General features: G+C 49.0%; 1 protein-coding gene across 4 annotated transcripts in view; it reads left to right on the top strand.

Annotated features, from left to right (window-relative positions):
• PDZK1 (PDZ domain containing 1) overlaps positions 1-12,257 on the top strand; it is a 201,815-nt gene that overhangs the window by 99,619 nt on the left and 89,939 nt on the right. For all 4 annotated transcript variants that reach the window (XM_069636013.1, XM_069636010.1, XM_069636012.1 and 1 more), the window contains one exon: positions 5,094-5,400. In XM_069636013.1, the coding sequence (XP_069492114.1) occupies positions 5,094-5,400 (307 nt within the window). The remainder of the gene's footprint in view (positions 1-5,093; positions 5,401-12,257) is intronic.

Below are 12,257 nucleotides of genomic sequence, written 5' to 3'. Positions count from 1 at the left end.
ATTTAATTTCCTGAATTAAAGGACCATGTTGCTGTAGCATAAGACTGCCAACATAGACCCACCTGAGGCTTGTTAGAATGGATTTCTTAACTCTGCCCTAGTGGACAGATGTTTAGGGGGACACCCTTGTTAGATGAACAGGGGATCCTTCTGGGAAGATAGCCAGACCAATTCACGGCAGCTTGGAGAACAGTCAAGGTTAAGTGATCAGGGGTCTCCAATGAGCACACACAGTGAAACACCAAGAATTACAATCAGACAGTAGTATACACAAATATACTATTATAGGCCCAACAACAACACACATGAATACTGAAATTCAATAGTAAAACACCACACAAGCAACACACTGTGTAATATATGTATACACTCACTAGAGTCAGTGCGCAAAAAGTTAACAACTCCACCAATACCTGCAAAGGAAAAAGGGTGAATAACATTTATAGCACCAACAGTCTTCAGAGGGTTCTATGTCATTTAATCTACACCCGTTTTTACGACAGGTGTTTTTCTGCAGAATTATTGGCAAAAAAACATCCAACATTTTTTGACATTAATTTTGGGGTAAGGGGTTACCCCCAAGCCCTCTGTCATTTACCAATTTTTTTTTATTCCTGACCCCAAACCTTAATATGCCATTTTGCCACCCAGTAAAAAAAATCCATATTTGTTTCAGCTAAATTTCTGCAGAAAAACACCCGTCGTAAAAACAGGTGTCCATGAAAAAACACTATGTCCTTCAGAGATGGCGACCATAACTTTACAAGCCCAGCCCTAAGATGAATGTAGCCTTGTGCTCAATGTTCAATGTGCGTGTAAAAGTGCACAGTCACGCGTAAAGTTCCCAAAGTACTTCTTAGGGAGCAGGAAAATGTTAGGGGAAGAATTCTGAAGTGGTGAAACGGATTCCAAAAGGCAGGTGAGGATCTACTATGATGAACAAAGCTGTTCCGGACTTTCTGAGGGCTTTAGGGAGCAAATACTGCCCAAGTCGAAGGGAAGGCCAAAAATAACCTTTAATGCGTAAATGTGTTTGGATGAACGAAGGGCCACCGGTAAGTAACTTTATGACTCACCGCAGGTCTAGAGGTGGTTATCAGAGGTATGATTTCCCATCCTCGGTTCGGCTTCCAGAAGCACAGGCAATGCGGGTACGAATACAGGTTTGGGGCAGTAACTCTTGAGTCGGATGAAGAACACACTGATGCAGCAGGTCTCAGGGCGCCGGAAGGAATGCAGGAAAACCGCCTTCAGCGACTGTCACTGTCACAAAGTGATGCAGGGCACCCAACTATCGTGGTATGGCACAGCCTCCTATCCCGTGACCTAAAGGTGCTGGGATGACATAATTCGGCCGGGGGGTGCTTTGTTGGATAAGCTCGAATTCCCTAAACTCTCTGGTCGAAACCGAAATGGCAATGCTCCTGCATGGTAACATAGTATTGAGCTGGACAGCCCACTGGATGGGCCAGGGACACTTCCGAACAGGCTCACTAGCAGGGTTACCAGAAGACATCAAGAGTGTTTGGTCCCACCCCTCCAAGGGTTCGAAGCACCTTTACAGGTCTTCTGAGATTAGGCACAAAGCAGGGCTCCACCAGGATAACAATGGGATTCAGGTGCCAGCTCTCATCAAGTTTGTCTCAGGATCATCTTTTGTTATGCTCGGCTCCTCAGGATACTTGGTTCCTTCTGCATGTCAGTTCTGACCTGTTGCTGATCTGCTGTAATGAATGCAGGACCCCTCCTGATATCCACAGTCAGGCGAGTGCTTGCACTCAGCCCACCAATGGCAAAATCTGCACACCAGCATTGGTCCAATCAGGAACCGCTGGATTTCTCTTGCTCTCGTGCAGACCAGGCCCTCTGGCAGCAGCAGTGTGTATTCCGGACTAGACAGTCCCAGCCCACTTCCTGGGTACTTACACACGTGACCTGCAGGGACCCGCAAAAGAAGCAGCTTTTGCGGACTACTGCATGCCCGGTCCTGCAAGGGCAGGGGGGAAGGCCAAGGGACAAAATGGGCAAAGGAACATACAAAAGACCTTGTGGCATGGCCATGTTAGATACTAGCCACAGTCATGAGCCAAATGCGGTAAACGCAGTATGGTTCAGTAAAATGTTAACACAAATACAAGAAAGAGCTACTACCGAAGGATGTCAGTTTCCGCATAACAATGAGTGAAAGCCCAGTTGAGTGCAGCTGAAGGTTGTGCTCTACTGTAAAATGTCAGGCTAGGATACGGAAATGAATGCAAACATTTTGGGGGTCCATGAACTATGGATGAAAAGTTGCTTCTAGAGAAATCTTTTGTAACAAGGCTCAGGGCTCATTTTAACTGAAAATGTTGAAATGCCCTAATACTGTCCCTGGGAAACTTAGAAGGCTCTCTGGCTGTGTGAGTAACATTCGGAAGGTGGGGTAAACCTTTTGATGATTGATTGGTGTTTTCTCTGCCGTGTTAGACGGAGGGTTCAGGAGGTCTGTGGCTCTGCTGCACCCGTTGGAGGGTGGCAAATCCCTTCCTGGATTGTTTCGCCCTTTGCAGGAGTATTGATTACGTTTCTGTTGTATATTCTTTGTTTCTCAGGGTTTGTGTATGTGTGTCAATGTCTGAGGACGGAGTTCCTGTACCATGATGGGCCACTTCGTGTATATACACATTCCATGCATCTGCCCACCGCACTTGCATTCCCTTACACCCTTTCATCCCTCTCCTCCTTCCAATAAACCTCCATCCTCCCACTGCTACCCTCGGCCCATTCACCCTCTATATTTTCCCATCTGCCACTCCCTCTTCTCCCTCACTCAAATGTTTTATTTTGCTTCCCTTTCCTCCTTCCATCTTTTCACGTCGCCCTCCCTCTTATCTCTCCTTCTCTCTCTGCATACATTACTTCCCAATCCCTCTCTTATTCTTTCTGACTTGCTCACCACTTCCCAAACCTAGTTACCCATGCTGTTACACTCCCCAACCCTGACATCCCTCCCTCCTCGACTCTCCACATTTCTATCTTTAGTTTTGTAAGGGTGCATGCACCCGGTGCCTTCCTCGTTGCCGCTCTTTTTCCCCACTTAGCAATCCCTGCCTACCTGGCGCCTTCCTGGTTGCCGCTCTTTTTCCCCACTTAGCAAGCCCCACCCACCTGGTGCCTTCCTGGTTGCCGCTCTTTTTCTCTACTTAAGGAGGCCTCCAACATCTTTTCCTTTGCAGATGGGGAGCAGGTGCAAGTGGATCTATGTCACCTGGCCTAAGCCCCGCCCAGCTGGTGCCTTCCAGGTTGTCGCTCTTTTTCCCCACTTAGCAAGCCCCGCCCACCTGGTGGCTTCCTGGCTGCCGCTCTTTTGCCCTACTTAAGGAGCCCTCCAGACTCTTTTCCTTTCCATATAGGGAGCAGGTGCAAATGGATCTTGGTCACCTCGCCTAAGCCCCGCCCACCTGGTGACTTCCTGGTTGCTGCTCTTTTTCACCACTTAGCAAGTCCCACTCAGCTGGCACTTTCCCGGTTGCCGCTCCTTTTTCCTACTTAAGGAGCCCTCCAGCCTCTTTTCCTTTGCAGATGGGGAACAGGTGCAAGTGGATCTAGGTTACCTGGCCTAAGCACCGCCCACCTTCTTAGCCGTGCCTCTTCCCTCCTGCTCTTAACTCTTAAATAAAGGGCTTCTCTTGCCCAGGTGTCCGAAGCGAAGGGCAGTCGAAGAAAAGGGCAATTCCTGTTTGGACCTGTTCAGACCAGGAGGATCCAGGGTTTGAACCACTGCTCAGACAGCAGGTAAGCAAGCATCCACATGTGTTTACTTCCTCTGTCCCCACAGGCCATCCCCACCCCTCTGACCCCCCTCTGATTTTCCCTTGTGCCCCCCATTCCCGCACACTGTTGTTGTCTGTTTTGCTTGATTCTTCTATCCTGTCCCTTGCACCCCTAAAGCCTACTTATGTAGGAGTCTGTCCTGATACATTCTGGTTTCTCCATCACCGTCTTGTGGCCAATGCTGGATTTGACTTTTATGGACTTCATTCATTCACGGTGCATCACCCTTTCTCAACTCTCATGCTGGACTTCCTTTGTATCTTGTACTCATGGTAGCCCTGAATCATGCTGTTCCCATCTTCATCTTGTATCCTGGCTTGCAACATTATGCGTTACTACTGACTTCTGCATTTGTATTAGCTCTCCCCTTGCTTCTCCACTCTTTTTGACTGCTTACTCTCTGTTCTCTCCTCCTCTCACTTTCTCCCTTTCCCTATCTCCGCCCCTCCTCCCCTTACTTTCTTCTATGCAGTTACTCTATCAGAATTGTCCCTGGACCTAGTATGATAGCAACCTCGTCTCCCTCGTTCTCCCTCCCCTTACTTGTCCCCCCACCCTCCAGCACTATCTGAAATGTCATCAGGCCAAGTACGGTAGTTGCCTGTCTCTTTCCATTTCCTTCCCACTCTCCCCCTCCCTTCCTTATCTATGTCTTAGCTTTTGCACTATCTGAAATGTCGTCAGGCCGAGTACAGTAGTTAATTTCACATTCTTACTGTCCATGTCCTTATAAGAATGTCATGGTATTTTCCCTTGTTCCCTTTCTTGCCTTGAAGCGCTTTGAAACACATTGTTTATAGGCGCTTTCAAAAAAAAACCTATCATATCATATCATGCTAACACTTCACCAACACAGAGCACAGTAGTAGAGGAGCCAAAAGCTCTTGTGTGGGCAGTCGCAGCTTGCGTGCCTTTTCAGGCTGCCTTCATGCAAGCTGTTTTTTTTTATTTTTTTCGGTTTCAGTCACACTTGCAAAGCTGTGCCATGCACATACTTACTTAATCTCCACAGGGGCGACGGGACACTCCTGCCCCTGTTGTTCAAGGAGAACGCAGGAAGCTGCCCCCTTTTCACCCATGTACTCTGCGCCTATGGTTGTAGTCCGAAACACCTGGAGAACCAAAGGTTGGAGACCCCTACCTCAAAAGCGTCCACATCTGATATCCACAGTCAAGCGAGTGCTCGCACCCAGCCCACCATGGGGTCTGTGGCAACTGGCCAAGGCGGGAATGTTGAACGTGCTAATGTCTCCTTAATGGCCTCGCTTCTCTCTTTTCAGGTGGTGGAGCTCATTAAAGCCAGCGGAAACTCTGTAATTCTCCTTGTCCTGGACGAAGCTGCTTATGTAAATGCAAAGAAAAAAGGAATTAACTTGGAAAATTTAGATCAAAACCAGCCAGCTCGGCCAGCAGCTACAGCGCCGGCTCCAGCACCGGCGCCAGCTCGGCCAGCAGCTCCAGCGCCAGCTCCACCGCCAACACCATCACCAGCACCAAACAAGGTCACAGTTTCAGTACAAAAGCCTCGCCTCTGCTACCTGGAAAAGGACAAAAAGGGCTATGGGTTTTCCTTGAAAACGTCACAAGGTGAGGACAGGCTCATGAACAGAAATACATTGTTTAATCGAAATACTGAAGAGGTCTTTTTCAAAGAGACAATGCACACATTTCATAACTTTGAACATTCACCCAAGACTTTGAAGAAAAAAGAACAACTTATAAGATATGTTAACACTTTGAGTAACGCCCACCCCCAGCCAGAGGGCCCAGAATGATGAGCCAAACAATGGGGCGCATTACAAGTATGCTGGTCCAGAAACAATGGTGCCAGTAAGCTTAGCGGCACCGTTGTTTCCAGACTGGCACACTACAGGACTGCCTGCCGGAGCCGCCATGCCCAACACGTCTGACTCTGCCGGGCACAGTGGCCACGGTAAGCAGACCGTCACAGAAGCACTGGCCCCGTTAGCAACACTGCCGGTGCTTCCGTGGTCCCCACTCCCATAGAGTCCTTTTGGACTCAATGGGAATGTTGAACAACATTTTTCCCGCACCTGACTTCCCGGCCACCGGACTTGGAATAGCCCGGTGGCACCGGTAGGTCAGGCACCGGTACATTTTTCCGGGTCCGGGGGCAACCCACTGGTAGCACCGGCAGAGTTACCACCGGACTCGGAATGAGGCCAAGTATGTTTTCCTCAGGGATCCTGGTACCTGCGAAGGAGTGGCACAGGTCTTGCTGCCTCTCCTTGTGATACCCAATTCAGGCGGGACATATAGTGCATGTCCTAACACACACTATGATGGCTTTATTAGGTGGGTATATAGGCGTTAGGTGCACTCAAAGATAACATAAGGTGACCTTGTATAGCGCCCTTTTGCCATTTGTGTTGTCCTCACTGTGCTTGGCTCTGTAAGAAAAGAGGAAGAGGCGTTGTTTATGGGATGGCGGCAGTGGCAAATGCGAAACCCCGATGTTGACGGGCACAGGCTGGAAGTCCCAGGCCCTAAGTACCGATCTGCTTCTATAGGTTTGGCAGAGACACTTGACATATGTTATCCAAGGTCTGGTAGGTTGGAATGCTTTGGGTGTGGGGACCTGCTGATGTCGAGGAGTGTGATTGGCTAAATAGGAAAGCTTGGTCGTAGCGCGATCAGTGTTGATGCACTATTGGCTAAGCCTGTGGTGGCCATCTAACATAAAAGGTATATTTGTAAAGGGCATGCCCGCCCCCAAGGGGGCCTCTTGGGACTAATAACAGCTTTTTATTGGTACTCATTTTATCGACCTCAGAAGGATGAAGGGCTGAGTGGACCTGCTGAGGATCGAACCTGTGACCATGAGGTCAAATGCAGGTCCCTGTAGGGCAGTGGTCTTCAAACTTTTTTGGCCAGGGCCCCCCTGAGCAAAATTTGGGCAGGTCGGGACCCCCCAGAAATGCCAAATGGACAGTATATATTGCGCGCCGTCACCTGCTCCCATCAAAGTCGCTGGGCTCCCTCATCCCACTCCTACCCAGTCGCTGGTCTCTCCCCACCCCATCACACACCCAGGGCTCTCCCCACTCTCCTCCCATCACTATCCCATGGTTCCCGCCCATTGTGCTCCCACCATAGTCCCTCGGTTCCCCCATCCCGTTCCCAACACAGTCTGAGGGCCAGTGGCGGCTGGTGAATCTTTTTTAAGTGGAGGGGCATTAAGGGGAGGTTCGGGGGGGTTTCCCCCTGTGAATTTTTTTTTAAATAATAGGTTAAAATGTTGCATTGTAGAGCATACTTTTAACAAAAAATGGGTAAATAGCCAAACAGTTTGCAATTGTTGCTGGGAGTCCAGGGGGCAGGCATTGATATTTTATTTCTATCGCGCTCGTACACAAGTGTTTCAGAGCGTGACAAGGCAAGGGAGGGGAACAGAGGAGAATAAAGCAGCGATCTTACTAGGCCCAGTGACATTGAGAACGCGCAAGTGTGAGGGGAAAAGTGCATGGAAGGGGGGAGAAGTGGAAAGTGCGAAGCAGAGGAGAAACAGATAAATAACAATAAATAAATAATAAAGGCAACAAACAGTGGTAGTGCAGCCAGCAATTTGCAAGTGCTACGTTTAAGGCAGCAGACAGGGTAGGTCTGATAAGTGCAGGAAGAAAGATGGTTCTCCTCAAGTTTTAGAGTGGCAGGGCGCTGTTCCAGAGGGAGGCCCCAGCCGAAGACGGAGATCTACCCCCAGCTTGTTTCTTTGATAAACGACTGACCCTGAGGGAGTTGGAGGTAGAGGAGTGAAGAGCTCGAGAGGGGAGGTATTTGCGGAGGAATAGCTGAAGGTATTTTGGACCGAGGCCCCAGAAAGCCTTGTGGACAAGGCAGAGGGTTTTGAATGATAGATGTCCGGTAAAAAGATACCATCCCTGTCCCCTGTGCCCCACTGGTCCTAACACAATGAACATGATTATGTGTATATGCAAGGCGCTGCACATTCATACAGCAATCACTCTATCATTCACATGAGCATCCATCACCATACACTCACTCATAACGCATCCATACACATGTTTAAATAAAAACAATGAACATAAACGTACCTTCTGCATTGGCCTGTGTGTGGGTGCTGCTCCAGCTGCTCTGTCCGTATGTGCGAGGAGGCGCAGGAGCTCCCCCTCAGACATACAGACATGCAGTGCCCCAGCCAGCATTTCCAATGAGCTATGCAATTCTGGCGAAGCAAAACGCCCCAGCACTTGCATGGCTCAGTGAGCATGTGCGGCTGGGGAACTAAACTGAACTGTCAAAGGGAAACAGTGTTTCCCTTTGACAGTTCAGCCAGCCCAGGAGCACTCCATTAGCTGGATAAAGCAGCTGAGGGAGTGCTCACTGTTTCACTGGGCTGGCTCCTTAGCTCCTCCATAATGGGTGGGCCACTATGCAGTTAGTAATGTTGACCATTGTTGCTGAATATATCACAATTTACTTACATTTTAACACAAAGCACCCCTTTGGGTACTATTGAAACAGTGGGCTTCATAACTACTCTGGCGGTAGCTGTGCCGGTAAAACCGGCACGGCTGCCACTGGAGTTGCATCCGGGTCTGGCACCCGCGAATGGGCAATTACTAGGTCATGCCGAGTTAGGCGGACATGATAATTGCCCTTTCGAAGGTGCCGGTAGATCCCCATTCCCATTTGAGCCCCATATGGCTCAAATGGGAAGGGGGAGCTCGGATGCACCTGCACCGTTAATAACGGTGCCGGTGCATCCGACGAGCTGAGGTCAGACCTGGCGGGGGCTGTCAAGCACCCACGAGCACAACTCTTACTATGGCGGAACGGTAGCAACGGTGCCGGTAGCTTACCAGCACCGTTGTTACTGGTCCGCCGTAGTAGTAATGAGGCCCAGTCTGTGACTAAAGGAATGAATATCCATTTACAACTGTGGGCCACTTTTTCATTGTTGCCTGAGACAGTTTCATGCTTCAGCCCGCCCATGTGGGCCACCCCTGCCCATTTCTTCCAATCTAAAAAAAAAAAAAAATCTTTTTTCATGCTGAGCTCTCAGGGCCCCCCTGGGATGCACCCGCGGACCCCTAGGGGGTCGCGACCCACAGTTTGAATACCACTGCTGTAGGGGATGCATTAGTCCGCTGAGCCACAGACCCAGCTAAAATCTGTTGGGGATTTGTGTGCATAAGGTTAGTTGGTTGAGAAGGGAGTTGGTTAGTCATGGAAGTGGGGCATGGGCTTTAGGAGGAAAGCATAAGGATCTGGCAACTGGCAGATAATGATGTGTTATTTATATAGCGCCTTAATCCAAAGCGCTTTACAGAGCACATATTTACATACAATATCACCCAACCGAAATTGGTACTCATTTATCGACCTCAGAAGGATGAAAAGCTGAGTGGGCCTTGCCAGGATTCGAACCTGCGACCTGCAGATCATACTCAGATCACAGCAGCGAGCACTCAACCCACTGAGCTATCTTATCAGCAGATGTGGGAAGTCTGGAGACTCAGCTCCTTAATATAGGCTGCATGCTGAAAGTTATGGGAGGCAAGAACCTTTGGTTCAGAGGAAGAGAGTTGCATGAGATATAAGGACACTAGGCACCCATTTCACATTCCTTAGTATGCTGGTTGGCAAGTTGACAGCTGCGTCAAACCTCACTTTCACTTGCTCAGATGCGGTGTCCAATGGACTGCTGGGACCTTTGCTCATAGGGGCAACACCGCCATGGGCGGAGAAGGCGCATGTCTCCACAGTGCACACAGCCATAGGCAGTGCTTAAAGTGGGCCGGGGCCTGCCGGGGCTGAGCCGGGGCCCTGCCGGGGGATTGGCGGGATGCATTATCCCGTCGAATGAAGTCAGGCAAGCTGACAGAAGTGGCAGCCAGCCACAGCGACGCTGTGACTGGCTGCCACTTCCGTCAGTCATAGTAACTGCATCTGGTGACCCCTCGCGCGAGAGGTCACCAGAGGCAGTTACTGTCCCTTTGTTTCCCCAGGTCGACGAGGTGTCTTTAACCCTCGGCGAACCTGGGGAACCCTCGACATTTTTCGAGGTTTATAAAAGATGGCTTGAAAAGTATACAATTCAAGCCATCTTTTATAAACCTGAAATGTTTAAAAAATATGGCCTGAAAACTAAGCAAACCGTAGGGTATGCACACAAATATATATAAAGGTTATATATTTGTGTGCGTACCTTACTATGTGTGTGTACTTTGCAAGCCATCTTTTATAAACGTAGAAATGTTACATATTTCTATGTTTAGAAAAGATGGCTTGCATAGCACACAAACCATAGTAAGGTATGCACACAAATATATAACATTTATATATATTTGTGTGTATACCCTACGATTTGCGTACTTTTTAGGCCACGCCCCTCCCACAAGCCACGCCTCCAAATGAGGACCCCCCCTCGATTTCTTACCCCACTTAAAGCCCTGGCCATAGGCCAAAATGAAAATCCCTGCTTCGCCCACTGGCCCCACTCCCCTGCTGCTGAAGAAGCTCCATAAAGTTGGTTTCAGAAGGATGCTGTAATCGACAAGGGGGTTCCTCACGATAAAATGAGTATCAGTGTGCCTTTATCGTACGTATTGTACATACCAGCACTGTACGTACTTGCATTGCCCGTACTCTGTTAACTCTCTGAATGCTTCTGTAACCTATGCGCCTAGATACCTGAGGGTTTGCTGCGCTTAATAAACAAGCTAAACTAAAATAATGGGCAAGGAAAAAAAGGGGTGCATGGATTAATCAAAGGGCCCTACAAAGTGCAGCATTTCTTTATATAAAGGGGGTGCTGTGGCTGCAGGAAGGTGAAGAGAAGGTTGCTGGCAGTGAAAAAAAGGGCATTGGGGGTAGGATGGGCAGTCCAATAACCTTGCAACCCGGAAGTTGCATGATCTGCGGCGTCTTACTGACCTTGATCAGTCATAGAACCTTGAAAAGCTGTGTGCAAGGGCAAAAGCAGGTATGCAGTATTCATCTGACCTCGGTCGGTCCTAGCTACTTGAAAAGCTGTGTGCAAGGGCAAAAGCATGGAATGTAGTATTCATCTGACCTAGGTCGGTCCTAGCTCCTTGAAAAGATGTGTGCAAGGGCAAAAGCAGGTATGCAGTATTGACCTGACCTCGGTCAGTCCTAGCTCCTTGAAAAGCTGTGCGCAAGGGCAAAAGCAGGAATACAGTATTCATCTGACCTAGGTCGGTCCTAGCTCCTTGAAAAGATGTGTGCAAGGGCAAAAGCAGGTATGCAGTATTGACCTGACCTCTGTCAGTCCTAGCTCCTTGAAAAGCTGTGCGCAAGGGCAAAAGCAGGAATGCAGTATTCATCTGACCTAGGTCGGTCCTAGCTCCTTGAAAAGCTGTGTGCAAGGGCAAAAGCAGGTATGCAGTATGTATTGATCTGACCTCAGTCGGTCCCAGCTCCTTGAAAAGCTGTGGACAAGGGCAAAAGCAGGTATGCAGTATTGATCTGACCTCGGTCGGTATGCAGAATTGATCTGACCTCGGTCGGTCCTAGCTCCTTGAAAAGATGTGTGCATGGGTCTTTTGAGTGTAAAGCAGTGAGGAGGGGGTAGGAGAGTCTCTCTTGCTTGCTTGCAGGTGACATTTAAGATGGGTATTGAGGACCTTTGCTGTTGTGCTGGTTTTGATGGCTCAAGGGGGGGGGCATTTCAGTGGAGAGAGAAAAAGCATTAGCTGGCGGAAGGAGAGGGAGAGTGGGCCACAGAACCTTAGAGAACGAGAGGGTGGTTAATGAACAGTGCAGTCAGCGAGGTATTGTGGGCCAGACCACGAATAGCTTTAAAGTCAAGGACTAGGAATTTGAAGAAGGAGCGATGTTGCATGGAGAGCCTTCCAGCATGCCGTCTTTAGGTAGAGGTTGTGGAGGTTGCAGAGGGTGCATGTGGTGAAATTGAGGACAGCTTCCATTTGGGAGGAGTTTAGCATCAGACAGCATAGAGCCATCCAAAGTCAGAGAGCTGCTCGTCAACTAATGATGTGTTCTGAGATGGCCAGGGTGAAGGCGTAAGAAGAGAAAAAGGTTTGAATATCATCAGCAAAGAAGTGCTGTTTAAAGCCAAAGGATTGGATGTGTTTACCCAGGGAAGAGGTATATAGATGATTAATGCTGATCCCTGTGTAATTCCCACTGTGAGGGGATTGGGTGAGGAGGAATCCATGATTTGGATAACAAGCAGTTAGACGCATAGGATGCTATCCAGTAAAGTGCGGAGAGTTGGTCCGATAGCACAGCGAGTAGAGCGCTCGCTCTGACATCCGTGCAGAGCCTGCCTACGCAGGTTCAAATCCTGGCAGGGCCAAACTCAGCCTTTCATCCTTCTGAGGTCGATAAATGAGCACCACACACTGTGGGTAATAAGCAGCGCTCAGATACCTGAGGGTTCGTAGCGCTATATGAATGCTAAATTAAATTAAAGG

The sequence above is a fragment of the Ambystoma mexicanum genome, chromosome 7p, assembly GCF_040938575.1.
Source record: "Ambystoma mexicanum isolate Mex_15411 chromosome 7p, UKY_AmexF1_1, whole genome shotgun sequence".
Classification (NCBI taxonomy): domain Eukaryota; kingdom Metazoa; phylum Chordata; class Amphibia; order Caudata; family Ambystomatidae; genus Ambystoma; species Ambystoma mexicanum.
This window is presented reverse-complemented; position numbering and strand designations above follow the sequence as displayed.